This window comes from Megalops cyprinoides, chromosome 19 (assembly GCF_013368585.1).
Source record: "Megalops cyprinoides isolate fMegCyp1 chromosome 19, fMegCyp1.pri, whole genome shotgun sequence".
NCBI lineage: Eukaryota > Metazoa > Chordata > Actinopteri > Elopiformes > Megalopidae > Megalops > Megalops cyprinoides.
This window is the reverse complement of record NC_050601.1, coordinates 21993633-22017474: the sequence shown is the minus strand read 5'-3', so window position 1 is coordinate 22017474 and position 23842 is coordinate 21993633. Positions and strand designations below refer to the sequence as shown.

The 23842-nt window shown below is 44.1% G+C and overlaps 1 protein-coding gene across 2 annotated transcripts; it reads right to left on the bottom strand.

Moving 5' to 3' along the window:
• LOC118795169 (sphingosine 1-phosphate receptor 1-like) lies at window positions 1-5345 on the bottom strand. 2 transcript variants are annotated; one of them, XM_036553556.1, is made up of 2 exons: window positions 5266-5345; window positions 1-3651 (listed from the first exon to the last, which is right to left on the bottom strand). In XM_036553556.1, exon 2 carries the CDS (start codon window positions 3332-3334, stop codon window positions 2141-2143), a length of 1194 nt encoding a protein of 397 aa, XP_036409449.1. In that variant the 5' UTR covers window positions 3335-3651; window positions 5266-5345; the 3' UTR covers window positions 1-2140. The 2 variants fall into 2 exon arrangements, with proteins under 2 accessions (XP_036409449.1, XP_036409450.1); XM_036553557.1 differs by having other exon boundaries at window positions 1-3430.
• Between the last annotated feature and the right edge of the window lie 18497 nt (window positions 5346-23842).

Sequence of the window (23842 nt, the reverse complement as noted above, 5' to 3'; positions counted from 1 at the left end):
GAACTTATAGACCATTTCTATGTACAAAATGTATAATAAAGATAAATATAACACTTTAAGATTATACATCTATATACATTTCTGTGAACACACCATGGATTCTGTGTTCCCAGATTCCATGGAAATGCACGATGACTCTTACCCCCACAATGGGAATTGTATTAAACACAAGAAACTTCCAAACTGCTAGCTTATTAGGGGGAAATATTTACTGTTTCCATTTAAGATTCTAGATTGTATTGTGTGGGAAAGGATTTACATCATGGGCTACGCACGGAAGGGGGCATAAATTTAACATCAGCTGCGTAAGAGTCTCAGCAGGTTGTAACATTGGGGGGGGGGGTTGGCTCTCTGCTCTCAGAAGAGAGGGCCTTTAGGGTCTTCAGTCACCTAACAGTTTTTATCACATCTGATAATGCACATGCATATACTACGGTTTAGACACCTTCCTTTCACAGACGCCCACACAGCCAGCCTGCATTACCTGCAGTTTGAAGCCGGTGTGTTCACACGATTGCTTGTGGTCAGAGAAGCTCTGCTCAAGGTACCGGTGCCCCAGCCCTCCAGCCCTCACAAGTCCAGTTCCACCTCGCCACTTCCCTGCCCGCAGAGACCCTGTAATGACCCCCAGCAGGTGTAAGGCAGGGTGACCAATTCCCCCCCCCGAAAGCCTTCGAGCTTCTGACCTTGGGGGGCCCAGCTGGTGGGCCACATGTCCTCTAGTCATGGGAAAGCTTGCGCTCTGCCCACAAACCCAGCGAGTCCAAACTTAGATGCCACAAAAAAAACCACACTGCATTTTCAGCTGGGTGTGTGCGTGTTCAGAATTTACCCTTTTAGAGGAGGCGTTGTCTTAATAAAGGTCTGAACTTTGTTTAATGTTGAAAACAAGCCAGAAGACAGGACTGAACGTGACTCTCCTGTTTGGGACTGTCTTCAGGAAGACAAAATGTCAGTTTTATTAGCCTGACAGACACTGTCAAGACTCACAAGTGCTTCACAGTATGGTTTATATCTGCGACTGGGAACTTCCACTGAGAGCTCCTACATTTTTCCCCATTACTCCCTCTGCATCTGTTTTACGGCTGCTTTACCCTGTGCTCTACAAAAAGGCAAGCGTCCACATAGTCTGGCCTTCAAAAGCAGCGTCCACTGTCTCCCTCATTCTCAGTAATTCTTGAATAAGATTCTCCCTTATTTGTCCTCAGACATTGATTTAAAGCAGACCCTCCACAGCCCACTTCTCTTCATGTCATACAGACATGCTTGTCTGATCAGTCTGTGACTTGGCATGGCAAGACGAGGGTGTCTGTGGCAGAATTTGCGAAGTGTGCCTCCTCGATGTGTTTGGAAACTGTGTTACATGTCGCACCGACAACATTCGAATCAGACAATCACTTCTCGTTACGCTCACAAATAGAATGAGGTGAAAATCCCGGCCTCCGCGTTAAGATGAGAATCCAAAGTCAGCCTTGTATTTTCATGTGTGAACATGTCCTCAGAAAACAGTGAATGACTTCTGGCGCAGCTGGTATTATAACTGATTTGACTGAAGCTTGTTTCTCTAGAAAGATGTTTCACAGCAATCTGAATTATGTGTTTGTTTTGTTTGTTTGTTAGATGAGCTTATGTCCTTGCTCAGAGTATCTGGTTCCAGATCGCTGATATTGTGTGGGGATGAGTTCAATGTAAAGGTTGCTCTTTGAAAGTACAGAAAGTGCTATAGCAAGGCTCTGTAAGAAGGAGAATTTTTCTTACTCTTACTTAAATGATCTAAGCAGGTCTGTCCTCCATTCCATAAAGCAGTTGAAAGATCGCCAACTTCTCAGAGTGAATTCTACAGAAAGATGGCCAACTTCTCAGAGTGAATTCTACAGAAAGATGGCCAACTTCTCAGAGTGAATTCTACAGAATTCTAGAGCTGAAAGTTCTGCAACAAACTCCTGAAACGGACGCATTCTAGATCTTGAAGGTTCTGGAAAATCACAAAGCGGGGCGCCCGCCAGACACCATGAAACATTGGAAAGTTCTGCAACCACAGAATTACTGTGTTGCACTTCTCTGCTTTTATTCCTGTGGCGAAGGCGCTCGTTTTGGGGGATCACCAGTAGCTTAGCGCAAAGCGTCAGACTGGTCTTCCTCAGGACCTCAACACCTTGGAGTAGAGGGCCTTGATGTGGGAAGGTGAGATGTTGCCGGTGGAGACGGTGATCTCCAGGGCCTCCAGCCGGTGGGACGGCATCTCCGTCTTGCTGGTGCTGCACTCCAGGAAGGGCACGCCGATCTTGCGCATGTGGCCGTCCTTGGTCACAAGGCAACGGCGGCACAGCAGCCGGATGATGGCCCGCCGCATGTCCTTGCTGGTGAGCGTGTAGATGATGGGGTTGAGGAGTGAGTTGATGATGGCCACGCCCAGGAAGTAGTCGGCCTTGAAGAGGATGCTGCACTCGCCGGCCTGGCAGCAGCCATCCAGGAGGAAGAGCGAGAAGATGGGCAGCCAGCAGGCGATGAAGACGCCCAGCACAATGGTGACGGTCTTCAGCAGGGCCAGGTACTTCTGCGACTTGCGAGCGACGCCCTTGCGGCCGGAGCCCAGCCGCTGCGTGTTGGACTTGACGATGCGGAAGATGCGGACGTAGAGCACCACGATGGTCAGCAGGATGGCTAGGAAGACAGAGACGCAGAACAGCACGTAGCTCTTGGCGTAGAGAGGCAGCACGGTGGAGCAGCCCTCCAGGCCGCCGATGCAGTTCCACCCCATGATGGGCAGAATCCCCAGCAGGGCGGCCACCACCCAGCTGGCGCCGATCAGGGCGAACATCCGGCAGCGCTTGGCACCCTGGTAGGGCTTCATCCTCACCATGGTGACATGGCGTTCGATGGCGATGGCCAGCAGGCTGATGATGGAGGCGGCCAGTGTGATGAAGGCCCCGCCCTCCCGCAGGAACCACAGCACCGGGGTGAGGCGCAGCGTGTTGGCCCCCGACGTCACGATGTTCACCATGTAGGTGAAGCCCGCCAGCAGGTCGGACAGCGTCAGGTTACCCAGCAGGTAGTACATGGGCAGGTGGAACTTCTTGTTCCTCCATATGGCGGCCAGCACCACGGCATTCTCCACCATGATGAGCAGGCAGATGACCAGGAACACGATGTCCACTGGCTTCAGGCCGTCCCTGTACTTGTTGGCTGTCAGCTTGCCCGTGTAGTTGTAATGCGCTACGATGACGGAGTTGTTCTGGTACTCACGGAACATGCGGAGCAGGTAGCCGGCGGCCGGTGTCACCACTGTCACCGTAGGGGCTGGTGCTGCGTAGGCCGCGTGGGAGCCTTCCATTTTATTTATTTATTTTTTTGGTTGCTCAAAAAATGTGGCTCTACAATTCTTGCTCGTTATCACATAGTCCTGATGCAAACCATAGTTCTGAAGTGTCTGAAAAATCAGACAGAGACAGGCAAGATAATATTAATATAATATATATTTAAAAAAGCTTTCACGTCTGGAATGGACGGTCAGTTCCGTTGGTTTAAGTCCCAGTGACAGGATTCGGATGGGTACAAGCACGATCTACTTTGACGCTTCTGCAGTCTGCTGAAATCACAGCTGCGCGCTTCTTCTTGTGTCCATTGGAGAGCGCTGCAGTGCGAGAAGACCTAAAAAAGAAGGCCCGAAGAGGAACGTTTTTCAACTATTCAAATAACTCCAGTAAACAAAAGAGCCAACGGATTAGACAAACATACTCTGGGCAACGAAAAATAATATTAATGGTAATAAGATAACATTTTTTTCACTAATATTTGAAAGTCACATTGATAGTTTTGCTAAATACATCTTAACATCTTAAGTTACACCTGAATCATGTTACATAGTGATCGTTTAAGTTGTATATAATCAGTAAAGAAAGCTTTAAGGTTCCGTTGGGCCATTATGAAATCTCTAAAAGAAGTGTTTTATTTAGTCCAAGGCATTTATGATAGAGTACTTTCTGAGACCTGAGTTTTTCATCATTGCTCGTCGATGTTAAAGTCTGCCTCCCGAACTTCCTAACCTGCGCTCACTTCGAAGTGTTAAATTAACTCTCCGAATAAAAGTCGGAGCATAGCAAGCCTATTATCTGTCAATAATTCTCGTGTAATTTTGCCAACATGTCAGTCACTGAAAACTGTCTTTCCAGTAGCCTGTGCTTTCAACATTTTTACCAAACCAGAATGTTTTAGTAAGCTGGTAGGGTCTCTGGAAGAAGACGTCGCACGTTCGACTCAGACTACAATCCGCAGCATACCTTTTTATATGATTTACTATGAAGTGTCTGTCTGACTGAAAGAAAGATCATGGTTAAGATACCGGGCGGAACACGATAAGACCAACTTTGATCCCTGTTAATTGTGTTGGTCAAAAACCATTAGCTACATTCCTTTCGGTGACTTCGAATCAGTAGAATTTATGTACCCTTTTCAACTTGGTGCAATGGATATTACAGTACAATATCGAAACTGTATTGACTCTGCATTGCAAAATGCACCAGTCAAAGCGACACATGTATATATTAAAAGAACAGAGACAAGAACTGACAGAGCAATAACAATCCTTTATATGATTTTGTTTCTGCACAGTAAGATCATGTATGTATGTTCCAGGGCGGGAGAGTTATAATAATTCTCGTCTGTAAACCTGGTTATCAAACTTTGTTGTCACTTATTAGTAAAACTGGTGCAAGACAGTTCTTCTACTCAACTTGTGCCATAGCCAATCTAGCCCCAATCAGTCGCAGCAGAAGTTACGGAGTATGAATGAGTTCATTTAAAACGTATTATTTACGTGATCTCCAAGTCTCAGGAGATAATTGGCATACATCGTGTTCAGAGACATGGAACAAAGTTGTTCTAAACAGAATCGACAGAAAGCCACAAGTATTCATTTTTAAACAAACCACACAACAAAAAAGCGCACGCCTAATTTCAAAGAAGGTTGGTAACCAAAATGTAACAGCACTTTAACAGCCTGCAAAACAGCCGATATTTTCACATGAAGTCTATTTCAGCATGCAATACCGTGTTATTTCAGAACAAAAACCTCATCCCAAAGCTATGACCGTTCTAAACTGATTTATACTTACTAGAGATCTTCTCAGTGTTGTTTAAATGCCACTGATATTCCCATAGCCTATACATTTAGCCAAAATTTGTGTGTAGTCGCACCGCAGCATTTCGACCCTGCATTACTCTGAGGAAAATGTGCTGTTGCAATAAAGAGAATAAAATGCGTACCTCAAACACTCTGTGAACTACACACAAATGTGTCTTACAGGGCTCCACCGGCGCTGTCGTTGAGAAAACGCTCGAGCAAGTACAGCATTGACAGGAGCTGAAGTGAGAAATTAGACATAGGGGCAGGACCAGACTTGAAGTGGGCAGGTCTTCACAGAAAAAAACTTTTCCTCTCACTCTCCAGGCCCGTTGGAAGCTGGCTTGTACGTGTCGAGTGACGCCTGCATCTGGTGCGCCTGTTGTAATTAAATTATGTCACTGTCATTTGCGGTTATAATTCAAACGTGTAGGGTGGGACACGCTTCCCTGTGGGAGTTAAGAATGAAGGTGCGATTTTAGCCAAGTCAGCTCTCAAGGTGATTCTTAGTGAATGTTTTGCAATGTCATGTAATGTGATACAAACAAGCATGGGGGTTCTGAGAATACCATAAAAAAATGATTACTCGAAGGTGGGTTGAATAGAGCATAACTTCAGTAACCCCAGGTGAAAATTAACAAGAGAGAAGCTGAGGCTGTTTACGTCATTGCACATTACCGATTTAGGCAGCATATTTATTAGTTAAATAAAGTTTATGCACAGCAGTATTTTGGGTGAACCAATCCTCGCCACTTGCAGCGATTCATTTTTGTTATGAAAACGCCGGTGACTACAAAGAAATTATAATAAAATGTAGAGTCTCTGAAGCCGTCTGCCTAGCCGAACAATTGTCATATTGTATATTTTTATGTATTGGCTTTTGGGGCCTTTTTAAGAGCAGAAAGTCTCTCCTACGGAGATAACAGCAGTACCACCCCCCACCCCGGCCCCAGATGCACTATATCCCCTCTGTAGACTTGTATCCCAGTGATTCTCCCCAGACGGGGGTGGGATGTAATATGACATAAGATCACATAACAGTGGGGACATTACGTAAGCGGGACCCTGAATTCCTCTCTGTTTTAAACAGGAAGCTGTGTCATTGTGCTTTGAAAGGTTAGGGATATCCTCGAGAAACACCTAAAAAGACGCCAGACGTGCCGGCCCCTGGACCGTTTGTTCCAGCGTGAGGACATACACGCGCTGTCCTGGAGCTCAGAGAGATCACAGCGGCCTCACGCTTCCCGACGGAAAAGTAACTGAAATAGACAAAAAAAAGCTGTCAATCACCGTCCATTCATGGTGGGAACCTACTCCTGTTACTAAAAGTATGAATCTCAGCGTCTCGAAAAATAGCAGCTTGGCGCTATAAATGTGCTACAATGTTTGTATAAAGAGAAGTCCTGGAACTCATTATTTGGGTTTCAGTTATGGAAAATTCTGTTTTGCCAAGACTTGGAGGGCAGCAACGTCCAGGCTTGTCCACACACTCGTCCTCAAAGCAAGTCCTTCACCCGGTTTCATTCTGTTAAGGATGAGGCACAATTATTATGATGGTTACTTTATTTTTTTTTTTACCATTTAGCAGATGCCCTGACCTAAAGCAAATTCCTATGCACAAGATGGTTGCAGTACAATAACAAACATCCAATTGAAAGAATACATGCATATATACTGAGAACATGTTATATATGATAAAAGAATAAAACAAAATAAATATAACAGGCAGGCATGGACCTTGTAACAGTTCACATTGAAAACCAGCTTAGCTGAGTTACACTGTGAAGCGCCTCTGGCAGGGTTTAATCTTGACCGTGTTTTGGAGGGTGGGAACGCTGTTCCCTTTTGCAGGAAGCGGTGGAGCTGGTTGCAGGCCCCGACACGCCTCGCTCTTCCCGTCTCACCTGTCTCTTGTTCCAAGGCCACTGCAGTGTCAGGCCTGAAGCAGACCCTTTGCGGAAAGCCTGCACGCTGGGCTTCCTCAGAAACATGCTGCCTCCCTGCCAGCAGGTGATAAGCACTTACATTCTGGTTCTCCCTCCTCCAACGGAGCACAGGACAGGTGTGGTCTGGCGGAGCCGCGATTCCACCGATGCAGCGTGTCTGCAGGTCAGGCAAAGCTGCGCCGGCTGAAGGCGTTTCCATGGCGAATTGGCCCTCACTCAAAGTATGCTGGCGAGCTAGGATGAGTTCAGGGGAAATTGGCATGTTTATTTAACGAAGTACCATGGAAAGAAAGTGCCTGTAGGACATCCTTGTAGTTCTGGCTTGAAAATCCTGAATCCATCCGCAGTGATATTATTGTTGTGGCCTCTTGGAAGCAGGACAAAAGCATACAGATCAGGAGTTCTTCCTCCATGGTATGCTTACGCTCAGGTATACTTTGGGGAGGGACCTGATTCATCTGTGTACTAAGAAATGAGGCATGGGCTCCTGCAGGCAATACCAAATTAGTTTAGCTCTGAAGATGTATGGGTGTCAGCAGCACTAGACCAAGTCAGCTTCACACCCTGAGATCTTTCCTAGTTATAATCTAGTGTGTAAAAACATCTATTTTCAATACGCCAGGAGTTTAAACAGGAAAGGACAATGAAATTCTATTGTCAGAGCAGAAGGTTTGCATTTTTTTCATTTATTCACAACTGAACCAAGTGTTTTTGCTATTGGTATGAGAAAGCAGGAGAGTTAAATGGTGCTAAAGGGAGGGAAGATTGGTATAATATGTTCATGTCCTAAAATGCTTTGGTGGTACTGGTCATGCCAATAAGGCCAGTCTGAATCCATGAAACCCTTGAATCATGAGCTCTGTGGCGTCAGTCACCGAGGCAGCAGCAGCGCAGGCTCTGAAGTCATTGTCTGATGGCACAGCCTAATTAAGAGCATGTTAAATAACAGTGCCCTCCAAATGAAAGCTTCGTTTTGCCACATCAGAGAGCCAGGGAAAGGGTGGATGTCAGAAGACAAGCAGTCTAACAGACAGATGGGTGTGACTGAACTTATGGGGGCGCATGTTCTCTGTGTCCCTCTTTGCCTCAGTCCTTCTCTGCTTCTCTGTCTCTCAGTTCATCCTTCCTCTTTCTTGTTTTCCCCCTCTTTTTCCATCAATTTCCCTCTGTCTCTATTTCTGGCTCCCTTTGCCGGACAGATGGTCACGTCAACCAGTTTACAGGTATTATGTTTACATTAAACGGCTGGTTCTGTGCATACAGAGGCTGGTCATTTTAAAGAATATATACAATGCCAGAATATTTCTGTCTGCATTCATCCCCCAGTCTCTTTGGTGGGGCCACACAAGCTCTGAGACGTTCAGCTGAATAAACATTCTTTTTTGCCGTCAGAGGTAACTTGACTTTGAGGATTTCCAGAAGAGTGGACAGAAAGATAAATGGAGCGGCCGAGAGAGTTATTATTTTTAGGTGGTTGAAGGACCTCCATGCTCTGGGTGGAGACAGGACGTGATGACACGGTGAAGTGAGGTCACACGATTTCCACCTCTCTGAAATGACAGGGGGGCTCTGACCGAGCCCATTTCTCTAAAAAAATATCTTTGGTTCATACCAAAAGAGTGAACCAAGGAGAGGCAGTGCCTGCGGGGAGAGATTTAGCTGGCGAGGACCACACGCAACTTAAAACGAGAGAGGGCTGCTCGCTCTTCACTTTCTTTCACTTCTTTACCATGACACCTCCGTTTTAATGCCCACACCTACTCTCTCCAGTTCTCGCTGTGTTTCTCAAAAAAAAAAAGTTTCTCCAAAATCTAAAACATTTAGCAAAAGGAGGCCATTTACAATAAATCAACACTGAACAGACAATCACATTTGATGGAAACTGGATTAACTTGATGTTGTTTTCAGTTATTGCAAAATGTACTTCGTTGTACAACCTAAAGCTGAAATATGATCACTTTCCATTGAGTTCTATCCCACTGGCTAAACACTGAATCCTTGTGTTACTGTGTGAGAGCCATAAGGTGATTGATCTCGCTGAGAAATATTTTTGGCCACTGTTCCGTACCAGTTCTACATGTAACTTATATATACAAGCATGTTGATCATTACACATTGTCGAAAAGGGCGAAAAAGAAAAAGTTTGACATCAGACTACAGACATCAGCCAAACAGTTCAGGTGGGGATGATTGTGGAATGACATCACTGTGGCCTCTTGGATGTGCTGCCTTTCAGCAGTTGCTTAGGGCTTTGCATACATCAAGCAAATTGCCTGACAAGTGACCCAGTAACCCCTTGGGCTTCCCGCACCTGACTGTTTAAGCCAGGGCTACTTATCACTGACCTTGGAGGACCAAAGTGTCTGTTGACGTTTGTCCAGCTGGCTATTTAACCATTTTACTAATCATTGCCCTAACAGAACCTAATTACCTTTACTTCCCCAATTCTGAGAGTGTAGTACCCCTTTTCCACTGTAGACATGTAACCAGCTTGGCCCATTATACCCCTTTTCCACTGTACAGCTGGAACCAGGCTCCTCTGGCCTGCAGGGCTGCGGAGGGCTACTGACGTGCAGACCGGGCATCTTGGTCTCACTGGGATTCTGGTGGGAATGTATGTCCTAAAGTGATTTTTTTTCCCCCACAGAATGTGTATAATTGAGATGACTGGGAAAAACATAAAGGATAACCATATTTTCATGCGTTTTTGGTTTTTCTGAGAACAACCACAGGTGCATTTGTTAAAGCATATCTCTTCAGAACTGGTGATTGTCATCTGTTTACTCCCCCATGTCAACCTGGCCATTAGTTTCACTCTGGGCAGTGGTGTTCAGTATGAAAATATTAGGGAAATTTCATGGAAATCACAATGCAAATCAATTAGTGAGCTCCACTTTTATCCCAAATGAGAAGGATGCTATGTATGTTTGTTAACTAGTCTTCTCTAGGTATCTAGAAGCGTTCTGTGAGGGAAAAAAAAGAGAGAGAAATGTTCCACTGGATGTACCAAACAGTTAAAAAACGACCTTGCAAAAGAAGTTGACTTAGGTGTGGGCTCGATGTGTTGTTTTTCTCTTTTTCTTATTTTCTTATGTTGTTATTCTTTCCCTCGAAAATCTCTAAATCAATTTCAAGCTTCAGTCAGATATACAGTACATGTTAAATGAATGAGAGGACAGCCGTAGCAGACGGCCTCTGAAGTACCCCATTGTTTTTGCTGTTATTTTGTAGAGCCGGGGTGTGGGTTTGCTGTTCTGGCCCTCTGTTTTTGTGTTTGAATATTTGAATCAAACAGGCACTGAGCATTACAACACAGACATTTACAGTTTTCCTTTGATTGCTGCACCAAAGTGATTTGCTTTAGTATTTTCTTTTGAGAAAACATATCTGTCAAACAGCAACAAGAGGCAAGAAGTAGAAGTTAAAAAAGTGAAGTAGAAATAGTTGTAGTCAGCAGGGTAATTTCTGTAATCTAATTATACACTGTATTTTATTTGCATATATAGAGTGTGCCATTACAATTTATTCATACTCCTGATTAAATGTGATATTTAAGCCTTTTCGGAAGGCGGAGAACAAAAAGGACAAAGAAGCTATTTTGATTTGCCAAGCTGCATCTGAAATTTGATGACATTTGTAAGCATATCTTATGGTGAAACAAGAAATCATCAAGCATTCTTTCAAATCTACAAATAAATGGTTGACCGAGGACCAAATAAATGTTCTCAACTGGCCATCACAGTCTCCTCAGTCCAAGAAAACTTTTGTGGTTTGAACTCACTCAAGCAGTTCACAGATGAAAAGTGAAAGGCCTGAAGGACCTAGAACAAATCTGCTTGGAGGAATGGTCAAAAAGGTCAAGTAAGTGCCAGATACACGTAAAACACTACAAGACGCGTCTTTCCAGTGTGATCCAAGCAAAAACGGCATTCATATACTCACAACTAATAACGTCGGGGGTGTGGACAACTGTGAGCCATATGTTTTCTAGAATAGAATTAAGTATTTTCAAACAATATCACTGAAATAGTATAAACATGAAATCATATATATACAGGTGTGTACAGAAGATCCCTCCATACCATGCTGATAATACTACTGTAGTGCCAGGTGACTTCACTTAGGAATATTGTATAGCTGCTTAAACTATTCAAAAGCATACTCTCAACCTGTGTCCCTCCCTACAACATCCTTTCTGGCAGTTTCAGTTCATCTATTTTTTATTTTTTCTTGCATAATTTAACCCCCCTCCCCACCCCACTTTTCTCTGGGGAATCAGTATACTTGTACGTAAAGATATCACATATGACCAGAAAGTGAAGAAAAAATAAATAAATAAGAACAATCATGGGAAATACACGGTGATTACCATTCATTGTGATAATGCCGCTTGCTCACTCTTGGACAAGTTATGAAAATCTCCTTCCCTCTTTTCTGAACAGTTTATCTGAAAACGAGGGGGTGGGGGGAAAGGTTGTTCCCACATTGGTTTATGGGAAGATGGGGAGGTAGGGGAGGGGTTAATGCTGCACGATTCACACGAGGGAGTCCGGTGTCAAAGGGAAATTCCACGCCTCGCAGTTTTGGAGATAAGACCCCAGAACTTGGAGAGAGACGCAACCTTTTTATTTCTTTCTCTCTGCAGTCAAATTCCTTCTTCAAACATCACCATATGCCCCTGCAAGGAGGAAGACGGTATTGTGTTGCATAGGATGGTGTCTCTCCTTTTCTGGCCATGGGAGATGCTGGCCTCTTGCTCCAGGGAGGTAGGGAGTGTTTTGGGGGGCCCCTTGCATGTCATTTTGTGTTTTTCCCCTGGATACGGATATTTGTGGAGGGGGGAGCTTGGGTTTGGGAGATGCTGCCTCCGCATTGGCAGGATCCGACCCTAATCAGATCCAGACTCTAATTCTTCAGGGGTTTCCACACAATTCGGGGGCTGTTTTTTACACACTTAACCCCTCACCACACCGTCATTCATCAATGAAGAGAGCTAAGCTAATGGGCTCCTTCCCCCGCTGTCTCCCAGGCGAGAGTAGGTCTCAGATGGTATAGGACCGGCAAATTGCAGCATTTATGGTCTGTTATATAATAAAACTTATCAGAATCTCCAAAATTGAGACAAATACAGACTGGCTCTTACTGCTGAGGTCTGTAAGGCTAATCCCACCACCCCCCCATGCCCACAGTGTAAATGAAAGCCAGGCCTCCCCATTTGGCCTTCAGAATGTGATTAAAAGGCCTGGCCGCCGATAAGGCGCGAACAGAACCGCAGACGCCCCGCCCTGAACTTTCTCTCTTTTTAAAAACTCTTTTCTTTGCCCTTTTCTTTCTTTTGTTTTTGGAAACGGATCGTTTGAAACGGTCTGGTTTCAAACATGCAATGTTATTGGGCTCGTTGTGGCCAAGTGGTCGCAGTAACATTGCGTGTCAAACAACGATCTTTAATGAGTCAAGCGTTCATTTCCTGCATGCATTTTTTTTCTTTTCAGAGCATTTTGACCAGGCTATCCGGTCTGAATCAGAGCATGGCTGCTTTCTCAGATTCTCATGCTTATGAAATCAGCTTGACTGTTGCAAAGATGTTTCTGTTAGCCAGCTCTCTGATGTTGCCATTTACTGTAGATGGAGGCTTTCATTTACAGTAAAAGGGATACATGTTCTGGTGACTGTGAGGGAGTATGTGCTAGTCAAAGAATTTCTTCCTAATGCGGTCCGGCAAATAAACAAAACATTAAATTCCTCTTCTTTTCCCACAGCTTAGACCCGCCAATGGTTTATTTAAATAAATGGCAGCTAAATGCTTTACTGAATGAAATTAATGAGTAGGCTGTTGCTCTGCCTTATTGATGTTATTAGATGCACTTTCATACCCTTGCTCTGTAAGTCACTCTGGCCACTCTGGCATCTGCAAAGTGCTCTTTGAACGTCCTATTTATAATTCAAAGAACGGATGTCAGATTTATTTCCTGGAGGATAACGTATACAACTTCCAACCAATCTTCCAACCAATTCCCCTAGCGTAATTTGTCTTATTGTTTATTTAGGCATATGGTTTTGCATTTATGTATTTCCCAAAATGCAACAAAGTGAGCTATTTTTGGATTATCTGATGCTAGCGCAATATTGACATGTAATTAATCAATTTTTTTGCCAAAACATTGGTAAAGTGACTGTAATTGTACTTATTTTGGGGGAAATAAAGTGACTAAGAACAGACACTGGGAGCAAAAACCAGGAACTGAGATTGAAATCCTTCCTGCAGAGCTTCAGCACTGTTATATAGCCAAACTACATTCCAGGATTGCAGCTGACAGCAACCCAGGCATGTGAGGTGTAAATTACAGACTGTAATTGGGAGTCAATGCTACTGCGTAGAAACACAATCAGAGGTATATTGCAATGCCTAAAACCTTTTAGCGTAAGTGGTGATGAAACTGCTAACCTCCAACCTCCTTTCATTTCCTGCCCCTCCCACCCTGATCACCACTGCCCTCCTACAGTATATGTTATATATGTGACATATACCGTACATATACATTGTTTCATTATGTTCTCCAAAACTGGAAAGCAACCCTTGAATTATGTCTGTGGTCTCTGAGCGCCAGCCAGCGCTGGAGAAAGCAGCCAGCTATTTGCTGTATCCAGCCAATCACAGAAACCTACAGCAAGCACACAGATGATATTGTACTTAACTGAAACCATAGCTATTGTTTTTTCTTTGTCTGCCGCCAGTTTCTGCAGCTCCATAAATGAGCGCTGCCCCTCTCTGACCTTTGTGTAATCTGCATCTGACTCGGCCTCAGCCACCCAGGCAGTGAGAACCAGCCCTGAGCCCACTGGCCGGGGCCTCCATCGGCCTGTTTCGCTTCAGTCTAGCGGATGTGGTTGGCAAGAGGTTCCCTGGAGCTCTGGTCAGCCGCTTACACGATTCAACAGGCGAGATGTGAAAAGCTGGAACAAGGAGGAGGAAAACCCCACCAAGCCCTTGAAAGGTAATTTGTTCCCAATTGAGCGCTGAGGCAGCTCTGTCGTTCCAGCTGCCGGAGGTGACACTGCAAAGTGAAGGAGGGGAATTACCCCGCCTTCCGTTGGCGGTGTTGTCATTGGCGGTGTTGTCGTTGGACGACGTTTAGCACGCTTACCATCTCTGGTCACTGTTCACAAAGTAAAGTGCTGTGCTTAGGGGCAAAATGCAGCAATCCAGACACAAATACACTGCATCTCAGTACGAAATCCTTCCCCATCCTAAACCATATAACCAACAAGAGCTGCCAACCTCCAGAGCACAGGCAACACAAGGGCTGCCATTGCTCCATGGCCCAGGATCAGTGCTTGGTGTGCTGTAAATCATCACAGAACAAATCATGACTGAATGCTATTACCTGCCTCTCTAGTGTTACCTCAAGGTACGTCCACATCTGGCTTTGGAAGACTTCCGTTGCACCAGAGGTTGTTTTTCAGTGAGTGCCCTGTGTTGAAACACAGAGCACTTGCTGTGCTAAAGCTGACCTTTGCTTCATTTTAATGCTTGACAACAGGCATCTAGTCTAGAACCACCCCCAACGTGATTCACTGCCCAGGGACACACCAGCCAATCAAATCCCTCCAAAAATAAAACTTGTTAATGAATAGGACATGGTAGTAATATAAATACAACTCACTGAACCTCAACGACACATAACCTTGCTTCGGCTAAAACCAAGTGTGGATGTTCTTTTGCACTGGAGAAGGATGCTTTCATTAATTGTGAACCAGGCCTCCTTGATGTTGTACTTGCCGTAAGGAAGTTGGGTTAGTTAAGCTGAGCATCACATATAGACTGTCGATCACAGCAGCAGAAAGGGAAAACTATCCCATAATTCCCTGTCCCAGATGGTGCAAGATCACAGCACTGAGCCAGAAGTTCCCTTTTTTGCACTGAGCACCTTTGTGATTGGTTAAAAAATCAGCTGAAGTTTTTCACACAGAAATGTCTCCAGGGGACACCAGAGCATCCTCTTTCCCATATCCCATGTCGCAGACGCCCCCACCATCCTCCCAGCTATTATTGAATATGATGAAGTTCAAGAAGGGGATGTAAAGTGAGACCCTCCCAACCCCCCAAGCAAATTCCCAAAATTTTTGCACCAACAAGTCCTCCGAAGAGCACACGATGGGCCGAAGCCTTGCAGAGCGTTGCGTCAGTTTTGTAATTACGCAACATTCACTTGCCGCCTCTGAGACTGGTCATCAGTGTTCTTAATGGACTTTTTCCTGTTTTCTGATGGGAGAGCCTTTGGGAGAGCAAAAGTTGTTGTTGTTAAATGTTTATTATTGAAGAATATTAGGGATAACCTCAGGGGAGGAAGTCAGGGTTTTAAGGCACCTGGGGGGGGGGGGGGGGGGTCTCAGGGAAAGAGGTTTATTGGACATACTAGAAGGTAATTAATCAGACTTAGAAGGGTCTCCTTCTTGTGTGGTTGGTAATGTTCCCTTGGAGCCCATTTTCAAAATGTGTACCTACTTTCAAGAGAACTCCTTGTGTATTTTAAGCTCCAATTAGAGGTACATGTTAAATAATGACTATAAAGTGTGTGATAATTTTTGGGGGAATAGCTTAGACATTGACTAGAGCTGCTTAACCCTGTTCCACCAGAGCCAGAATGTGGTGGGAACTGGACTGCAGATATGAAGTACAGAATGGCTATCTCAGTCTTGACAGAAATGCCTTCTTGCAGATTATTACCACCCCAAAACTATGACCGTAATGTGCCACCTTTTGGGCGTTGCTTACCTGTGAAAGGATGGCCTTTGTTAGCTATGGTCCAATCACAACAGTTAAAGTTCAGTTTTGTGTGTGACTGACAATACAATAACCAATTGGGCACCTTGTGTTGAATATACAGATGCATAGTGTCTAAATAAATCAATCAGCAAGACCCTTTCCAGTCAGAGGTCCTTTCCAGACCAAGACCAAGACCAAGTCACTTTTCAAAATGGCACGTGGCTATTACTTTCAGACATGGTTACAAACAGATTTTACCAGTCCATGGTTACCAGACATGTTACCATTTTCTTTATCTCTAAACTTGTTTTCCAGAGGCAAATGTCTGGTTTAAGTGTCCACACATCCAACCATCTGGATTCTTGTGTGATTCTCTTTAAGCTCTTTATTTGCCACGGAGTACATGACAGAAAATGAATGCCTTAATTGTCTCAGAATTGAAGCAACTGACTAGCGAGTCTTTAGATGAATATGGGACATTACCTCTAATGTAATGTAATGGTCTAATGTAATGAGATGGTCTCACACATTGTAGATGTCCAATGCAGATTGGTCAAAGCTCAATACACCTTTTGAACTGCAGTTACAATTTCAACAAAAGCCACGCAGAGGGAGGTCCCAGGACAGAGATTGGAACAGTCTGCATTTTATCTTAGCCTTTATCTTTGCCAGTGCCTCTTTGCTGGAGGTTTATTTTAAAGTGGATCAATCCATTAACACAACTCACTCTCCTTCAGAAAAAATGCTTCACCAGTTCGCTCTCAGCGCAGGAATACAGCACATGTGAAAGCGTTAGGGTGGCCATATTGTGGGGATGAAATGAATGAGCATGAGTGACACTGTACAATCAGTCTGACAGCACGTTCGCTGCAGAATCTTCATGTCAAAACTGGAGTATCTAAATTGGCATTGCCAGGCGTGGTATTATTCCTCCAAATTATTGTTCTGAATCCCCAATATTCAGTTCAATCCATTTCAAAACATGTTAGAACCTCCCCAAACTGTGCTTCACTTTAAAATCTACCCATGATCCATTTTATGTTTGTTTTTCAAAACACTACATTTAGGGGGGTTCTTCAGAACTTTGGCAACCCTGAACTGAATTTGCTGGAGGCAGTATTTCAAGCAATGACAGAACTACTGTTTATTTTAAAAGCTTTACTCCTATAATGTGCTTCCGCTCAACAGCTCAAATTCTTTTGGGTGGAATACCATTCAGCCTAAATCCCCTTGTTTTATCCAAATTCTTTGTCTTTTTTTTTTGCAAGGCACCAAAAGACCTTGCCCTGATTTTGAACCTTCTCTGAACCTGGGAGTGGCACAGCTAGTTTTCTTTTGTTCTTGCATAGAGCTTTAATGTTCGGAAGTATGACACAAGAAAATAGCTAGTTATCAGTGGCTTTGCTGTTCACTGCGGATATCGGCATGAGTCTAGAGAGGAAAGCAGAGCACATATGCTTCACCGCAAATGGTTTTTTCCCCCACAACACTTTTAGCATGTGTTTCCTCACCTCGGGCTAGTCGTTCCTTCCTACTGACATAATAACCATGCTGGAGCGTTTGACGTGCTGAGGGGAACTTTACCCCAAAAAACGGGAAGAAAAAAACCCAGAACTGACAGATACAAAATGTTGAAAAGCACTGCAATTAGGGATATGGCCCTTCGAAAGTGTCCTGAGAGAGACCTGAGACCATGGGAAGAGGAGGGAGGATGACAACACACCAATAAACAGTACTGAATGCCCGGCTGCAACCCCTCTCAACACCCCTCTCTCTGCATGCACACACACTGGGGATCTTGAGGGGGAGCAGATCCAGCCCTCGTAGGGGACCCCCAGCCTCGGACGAAGGGCTCGAGACACAATGTTTTTTTTTCTCCATATCTGTGGGCACCGTTGACTTGCATATTGTTGTTATATATAAGTTATTATATATAGCATCTTGCTATTTCCCCAGGGTTTGGATGCCATGGGTGCGATGTGTACAGGGGGATGGGGGATAGGGGCCACCTATTGGGATGGGCTCAGGAGATCGAGGGTCCGCTTACTGCGCCTCCTCATGAAGACTGAATAACTTAGTACAATTTAGTGGCACTATGTAACAGAATCTGAAGAGAGGAACTGCTCTGAGGGCTCTAATCTAACCACAAAGGCAATAATTAATTAGGCAGCCCAAAGTGTGCCACAGATAGGATGATATGAAAACCAGCACTGCAAACACAGACAAAGACCTGCAGTTTATAGCATCGTTACCCAGTGTGCTTTTAGGGGGGCAACTGGACTAGCCGGGGTTAAGGTAATGGCAATGATTAATCTTTGATGGCACTTATGGATTAGTAAGCGAGTGGGACTCCACTGGCAAAGGGCCGCAGAAACCCCTGCCAAAAAAAAAAAAACAGTTTCTGATCAAATTCTTTGCTTTCTCCATCTCGTCACTGAATGTTTGCACATTTTGCAGTGGGGCTGTAAAGTAAAGCTATTTAAGAGAACGTTTCCTTGAAAAGAAAAAAAAGCTGATGCTTTGCTTTCGTGGGCTGTTTCTCTCGGTGCCAGCAGGGGTGTGTGGGGGAATCCCTCGGTAATACGTTAGAACGGCCCACGCGCTCTGCCCCACCTCCGCCTTCCTTCCTGAGCTGCCCTCTCTCTGCTCGTTTGGGCCTGTTTTCGTGTGGCACACAAAGCATTGCTGCAGATCGCTTCCCCACTTTGCTCTCTCTCCATCTCTTCATTCTGAAAACCAAACCGCCATGTATGAAAAAAAACAGCACATCTGGGATTTCCTGTGGGCGGGAGATGCAGGACTGATTAAAAGTTCAAGGAAATGTTACCGTATTGGGACTTTGGGTGAAGTAAGAAGCCTTAAAATAAAAGAGACTGATAAGCAGCTGAATTTAGAAAATAAATGGAAGTGGATGAAACTATTTTAGAAATAAGCCCTAGGACCGATATCAACAACACATATATAACAGGAAAATAGTACCACAGGGTACAGGGGCACAGACACAGTTTAAGACAGGAAGGCTAAGAAGTTCCAGGATAATCTTTACTATTACACACACTGTATGCATGCACAGATGCGCCAGACTATGGCATCTTAATACAGAGTATCTTCCTGTCTATCTCATACACTCACACAAACACACACATTCACTAATTTACTCAAACATTCACTTACTCATGCGCTCTCACACACCTACACTCTCTCTGTGAGGGAGTTTGCTGATACTTCTCACAAGTTTTTGTTTAAAAATGCAAGAATGGAAATGCAGAAAATGCACAATTTATTATAAATGAACAAAATATGTTGGAATAGGCAAGTGTAAAAAGGGATAAAACTGTTAAAACAAAGACTAAAATGTCCTTGCTTAACCATTGTTTTCTTCAGTGGTTTTGATTTCTGCAATGGCTTTGATTAAACCAAGGAGTAGTTCTGTCCTTGCTTGTTTGCACAGAGCCTGTCGCCTTTATTATCTGGTGGGTGTGGCTAATCAGTTGAGCAATTAACCAATTAGCCAATGCCTTTACAGCTTTCATACACACATTATAATGCTTTGAAACAGACAAAATGAAACTCACGAGAAAAGCTTTTCCGTTGCAAAGTCAACGTATGAAAACAGGGTCCTGAACACATACAAAACACATTTATACACCAACATAAAAACATGAGGGAAAAATGTCCATGGTGAATATTGCATCTTCACAAAGTCACTCTCACACACACTCACATGTTCACTAATTTTGTCATTTACTTACTCACACATTTACACTCTCTTTGTCTCTCTTTCCCATATATACTCACACATACACCCATGCCTTTAAACGGTGTGCGAAATACCCGGTGGCAATTGGGGGGTCCCCCCTACCCATACCTACCAACATTTAGATTTCAAAATATTGGAGGTTTTTCGGCAGGGGGTGGGGGGGTGGATGGTGGGGGTTGGGGGTTGTGGACAGTAAATAAATAAGTAAATAAATAATTGTCTGTAGTGTGTAGATTGTGTTTCATAGACGATCTGGCAACTTGGGTAACGTCAGACAAACATACAAAACTTATGGATCAGTGTATGACAATTATTCATGATAGTTATTCAATTCAATTATTCAAGTTTGCCATGCAAATTACGGGAGTTTCCCGGGAGAAACAACAAAACGGGAGGGCGCTGGGAGATGGCCTTGAAATATGGGAGAAACCCAGGAAAACGGGAGTGTTGGCAGGTATGCCCCTACTTAGTGCTCCAGTGTTGTGCTGAAGTCTTAGACTCAATACGCAATATACAACATTTCATGGACGCAAGCCAAGGCAATCAACTAGGCTATACACGCTTTGCACACACATCACCAAGGCTTCGTTAACAATAAGGCCACTCACACAACTACACAACCACGCAACAACTGTGAAAATGGGTGAAGAAATTAGTAAAGATATTACCTTGCAGAAGTTTGATCTGTCTTCATAACGTGATTACTTGGGTATGTACAAATATGTGACTAGCATCATTAAGAAACTCCGGTTCCGCTCTTGTGATATGTGTTCCATGTGCAATGACAAGTTCATGAGTAATTCAAACAAGAGTAATGGGTGTGGAGATGGACACAGAGCTGTATGCAGATTGTAACTATGATTAAATCTGATGTAAATTCAAATTATTTTTCTCGCCAACACTTCATCTCATAGACAAGCAACTAGCATCATTAGCGATGAGAACTTTGTGAGCAATTCAACCAAGAAGAAGGGATGTGAATTTGGACGCAGGCTGCGGTCAGGCTTTAAGGGTTAAAAGACATTTTTAGTGACAACTGCAAGTGAGAAATAATTTTTTAAAGATTTTTCCAGAGACCCCCCCCCCCCCCCAAATTTTGCTGTTGAGGCAATGAAGGGGTCTCGGACCCCCCAAGACCCCCCATATTTTGCACCCTGCCCTTAAACACACTCGCTCAACATCTTTACTCATTCTCTCTCACACACATTCACTGACTCACTCACACGTTTACATTTTCTCTCTCACACTCATTTGTTCTCACTGCCACACACTCACACACACACACACACACACACACACACACAGACTAATAGTAATAGACTTCAGGAACTCTTTATTTTATCAGGACACTGTTGGTGCGTGTTATGTGGAAAAATGAGTTGTCCTTATTTGAATTGTTACTGTAAGAAAAACATTAAAACTATTCATTATTCATTCATAGTCCATGGAACAAAAGTGAAGTGACTCATTAGGGTCAAAACTAAGTCTTCTAAATGGCAAGAAGGTTGGTAGTTTTCTGCAGCAGGTCCCTGCTGATCAGGACAAAGGAGCGGGGCCGGGGGGGGGGCTGTGGGGAGTGTAAGCGGAGGGCCAGTTGGGGGGGGGGGGGGGGGGGTGATGGGAGGTGAGACTCAGATGCAGGGTCAGGTCAGGACAGTGAAATGTAAGGCCTTGGTCAGTTAAAACATTTTTTTGTTTAGCCTTGGGACTCGCCAGAATTTGAAACTTCACCAGGGGAATAGGCTTCTGACCCACAGATGGGTGAAGGACCTTGTGTGGACCTATCCAACAGGGTGCGAGGTTATTGCACTGGTGCACTGGATTGTTCATCATCACCGCTAAGTACTCAGCTCCATAAGGGGAAGTCTTCTGAAGTTTGTCATGGTACAGCTTCTGCTCTACATTTGCCCTTTCACTGAATTGGTGACTGTCATGGAAGTCTTTCTGTATTTTATATTTCAGAGGGGCAGTGTAATCTACAGGCATCCCCGCTGTATGTAAAGACACTGGATAAGAATCATGCAGTTAGCCATTTTAGCCTCCCAGGCATGAGCCGAGAACGGAGGCATGAAGCCTGTTTTTGCATGCATAGAGGTGTTGTGAGCTGTTTCAACCTGATGTAGGTCATCATCCCAAACTTTGTTTTTCTCATACAGTATCTTTGCCATTTCAGATTTCGTGCTCCAGTTGTAGCATTCTACAGCCTCATCCCATTGAGGGAGACAGGCCAAAGTATGCAGTTTATTTACTCAAACATAAGAGGAGCGCTCCATATTGAGGTCTGTGCCGAACTGGCTACTTTGGTTAGAATTCAGAGCCTGAAGGAATGTACTGTCTAATGTACTGTATTTAAATAGGCAACATACAGCAAACCCTGTAGTGTGGTACTCCACTCTTATATTACCAAGAGTATTGCCCAGGGCCTGAACCAGTGACAAGTCTTACCAATGGATTTTACTTCTCTTTGAAAGCGAATTTCTTGGAAAGTTTGTGATGTTAATAACTGGATTAAGCAGCAGGAGTCAACACAAACAGCTGCGGTCGGCAGTAAAAAAAAAAAAAAAAAAAAAAAAAAATCAACATGAGGTTAATATCTCCAAATAACTCCCATCTCTGCTGTTAGTCAAACTCCTTGTTCTTCTTACAACCAGTTCTGGCTGCACGTTTTCTTTCTTTTTTTCTACTTCTCAAATCTGTTGATTCGAGAGGTTTAGCGTCTGAGGAAGTGTGACGTCACACAGAGAATGAGGAAACCACTGAAAATTATGGGGGCTTGTGGTTTGCAAGGTGGAACGGCAGCTCGTTTGCCACCAAATGCAGCGTGAGCTGAATGCGATGAGTGCGTATACATGTGTTTGCTTGCAGAAAGCGAACAGCTCAAAGCTGCAACCAGCGCAGCTAGCAGTCCTCCAGCCCTCCGGTCGATCAATAAAGAAAATTGTGTCATTTTTAGGTGGCTATTTAAATCTTGCAGCTGGACACTGTGAAGTGCAGCGTCATTAAATAGTTCGGTGCGCTCAGCGAGGCGGCTGTGAGCATAACATTTAGCTTAGGGTGAGGTGCGATCCTTACCGACTAGCCTCTCGCTGCTTGGGGAACGATACATTTGGTCTGAAAAACCCTCATGTTTATTTGAGAGCGTACTGTAGTGGACCAAAACAAAAAACCCGTAATTCCTAGCGTGTTGTCAGTAGTGATGGGAATAACGGCTTTTAGAAGGGAGCCGGATCTTATGGCTCCGTTCCTTTCCGAGATCCGTTCAAAAGAGTCGTCAGACACTGAGAGACGAGGGTGAGAAGTGAAGCGTATACTTATATGTTATGTGAAAATAAGTTTGACTGGCCACGCCGAGGAACAGAGGCATTCCATGATGGTATCTGTGTGTAGTAATTAATAGTTTGTTTGCCTTTCTGCGCATTCGGTCTGCACATTCTTGTCTGTTTGTGCAACCCCGACTCTTGAAAACTGTTCAGCATACTTCTTTGAATTATTTTCATGACTTTGAGGGCAGCAGCACCATATGTTTACCACTGAGCTAACTGCATACTTAAGATAAGATAACGTATTCTGACGTCATTTCATGTATTCATATAAATAAGGTTTAAATTAACCAACAGAAATATCTGCGTGCTTAGCATCCAACTGTTTTTTTTTTTAAACTCAACAGCAATATGTTTCTAAAATTGCACGTCAATACCACAATCTACTTCATAATAGGGGTGGAGGAAAAGTCTGTTTGTTTTGTATAGTTGAATACATTAAAGCCTGACCTTCAACCCCAGAACACATGACAGTGACACTATCACTAAGCTGTCATTAAAAGCAAACAGGGAGCTACATCCTAAAATAAATCCACGTCTCAAGCTTTATTCTGGGAATAAAATTTTCCCCTTAATCAGCAGTCATGAGACAGAGGTCAGATTGTATCACCGCCGACCTGCGAATGTTAACACGGATGATTTCTGTACACCATTGTTATCAAGTCTGAACTTCCTGTCGAGCCTCTGATTTGTTGCATTTCCTGCTGTATCTGCCGCTGATTGTGTTGCCCCTGTCTTGTTTGGGCTCCTTCACATGCAAAGCCATTTCCTCTGGAGCAAATCAACGGCTGAGGATGGCGTTTGGCTGCAGCGTGTCTCCAGGAAAGTGCGGTCATGCCGATGTGTTTGGATGAGAGAGAGGGAGCTGCCTGACGATCTTGTTAAAGCAGTGCACACAGCCAGATGTATACAAGACAAAGGAAAGGT

Bases quoted from the DNA above. Each gene is read 5' to 3' on its own strand.
- LOC118795169 (XM_036553556.1), bottom strand. From the start codon at position 3,334: ATGGAAGGCTCCCACGCGGCCTACGCAGCACCAGCCCCTACGGTGACA.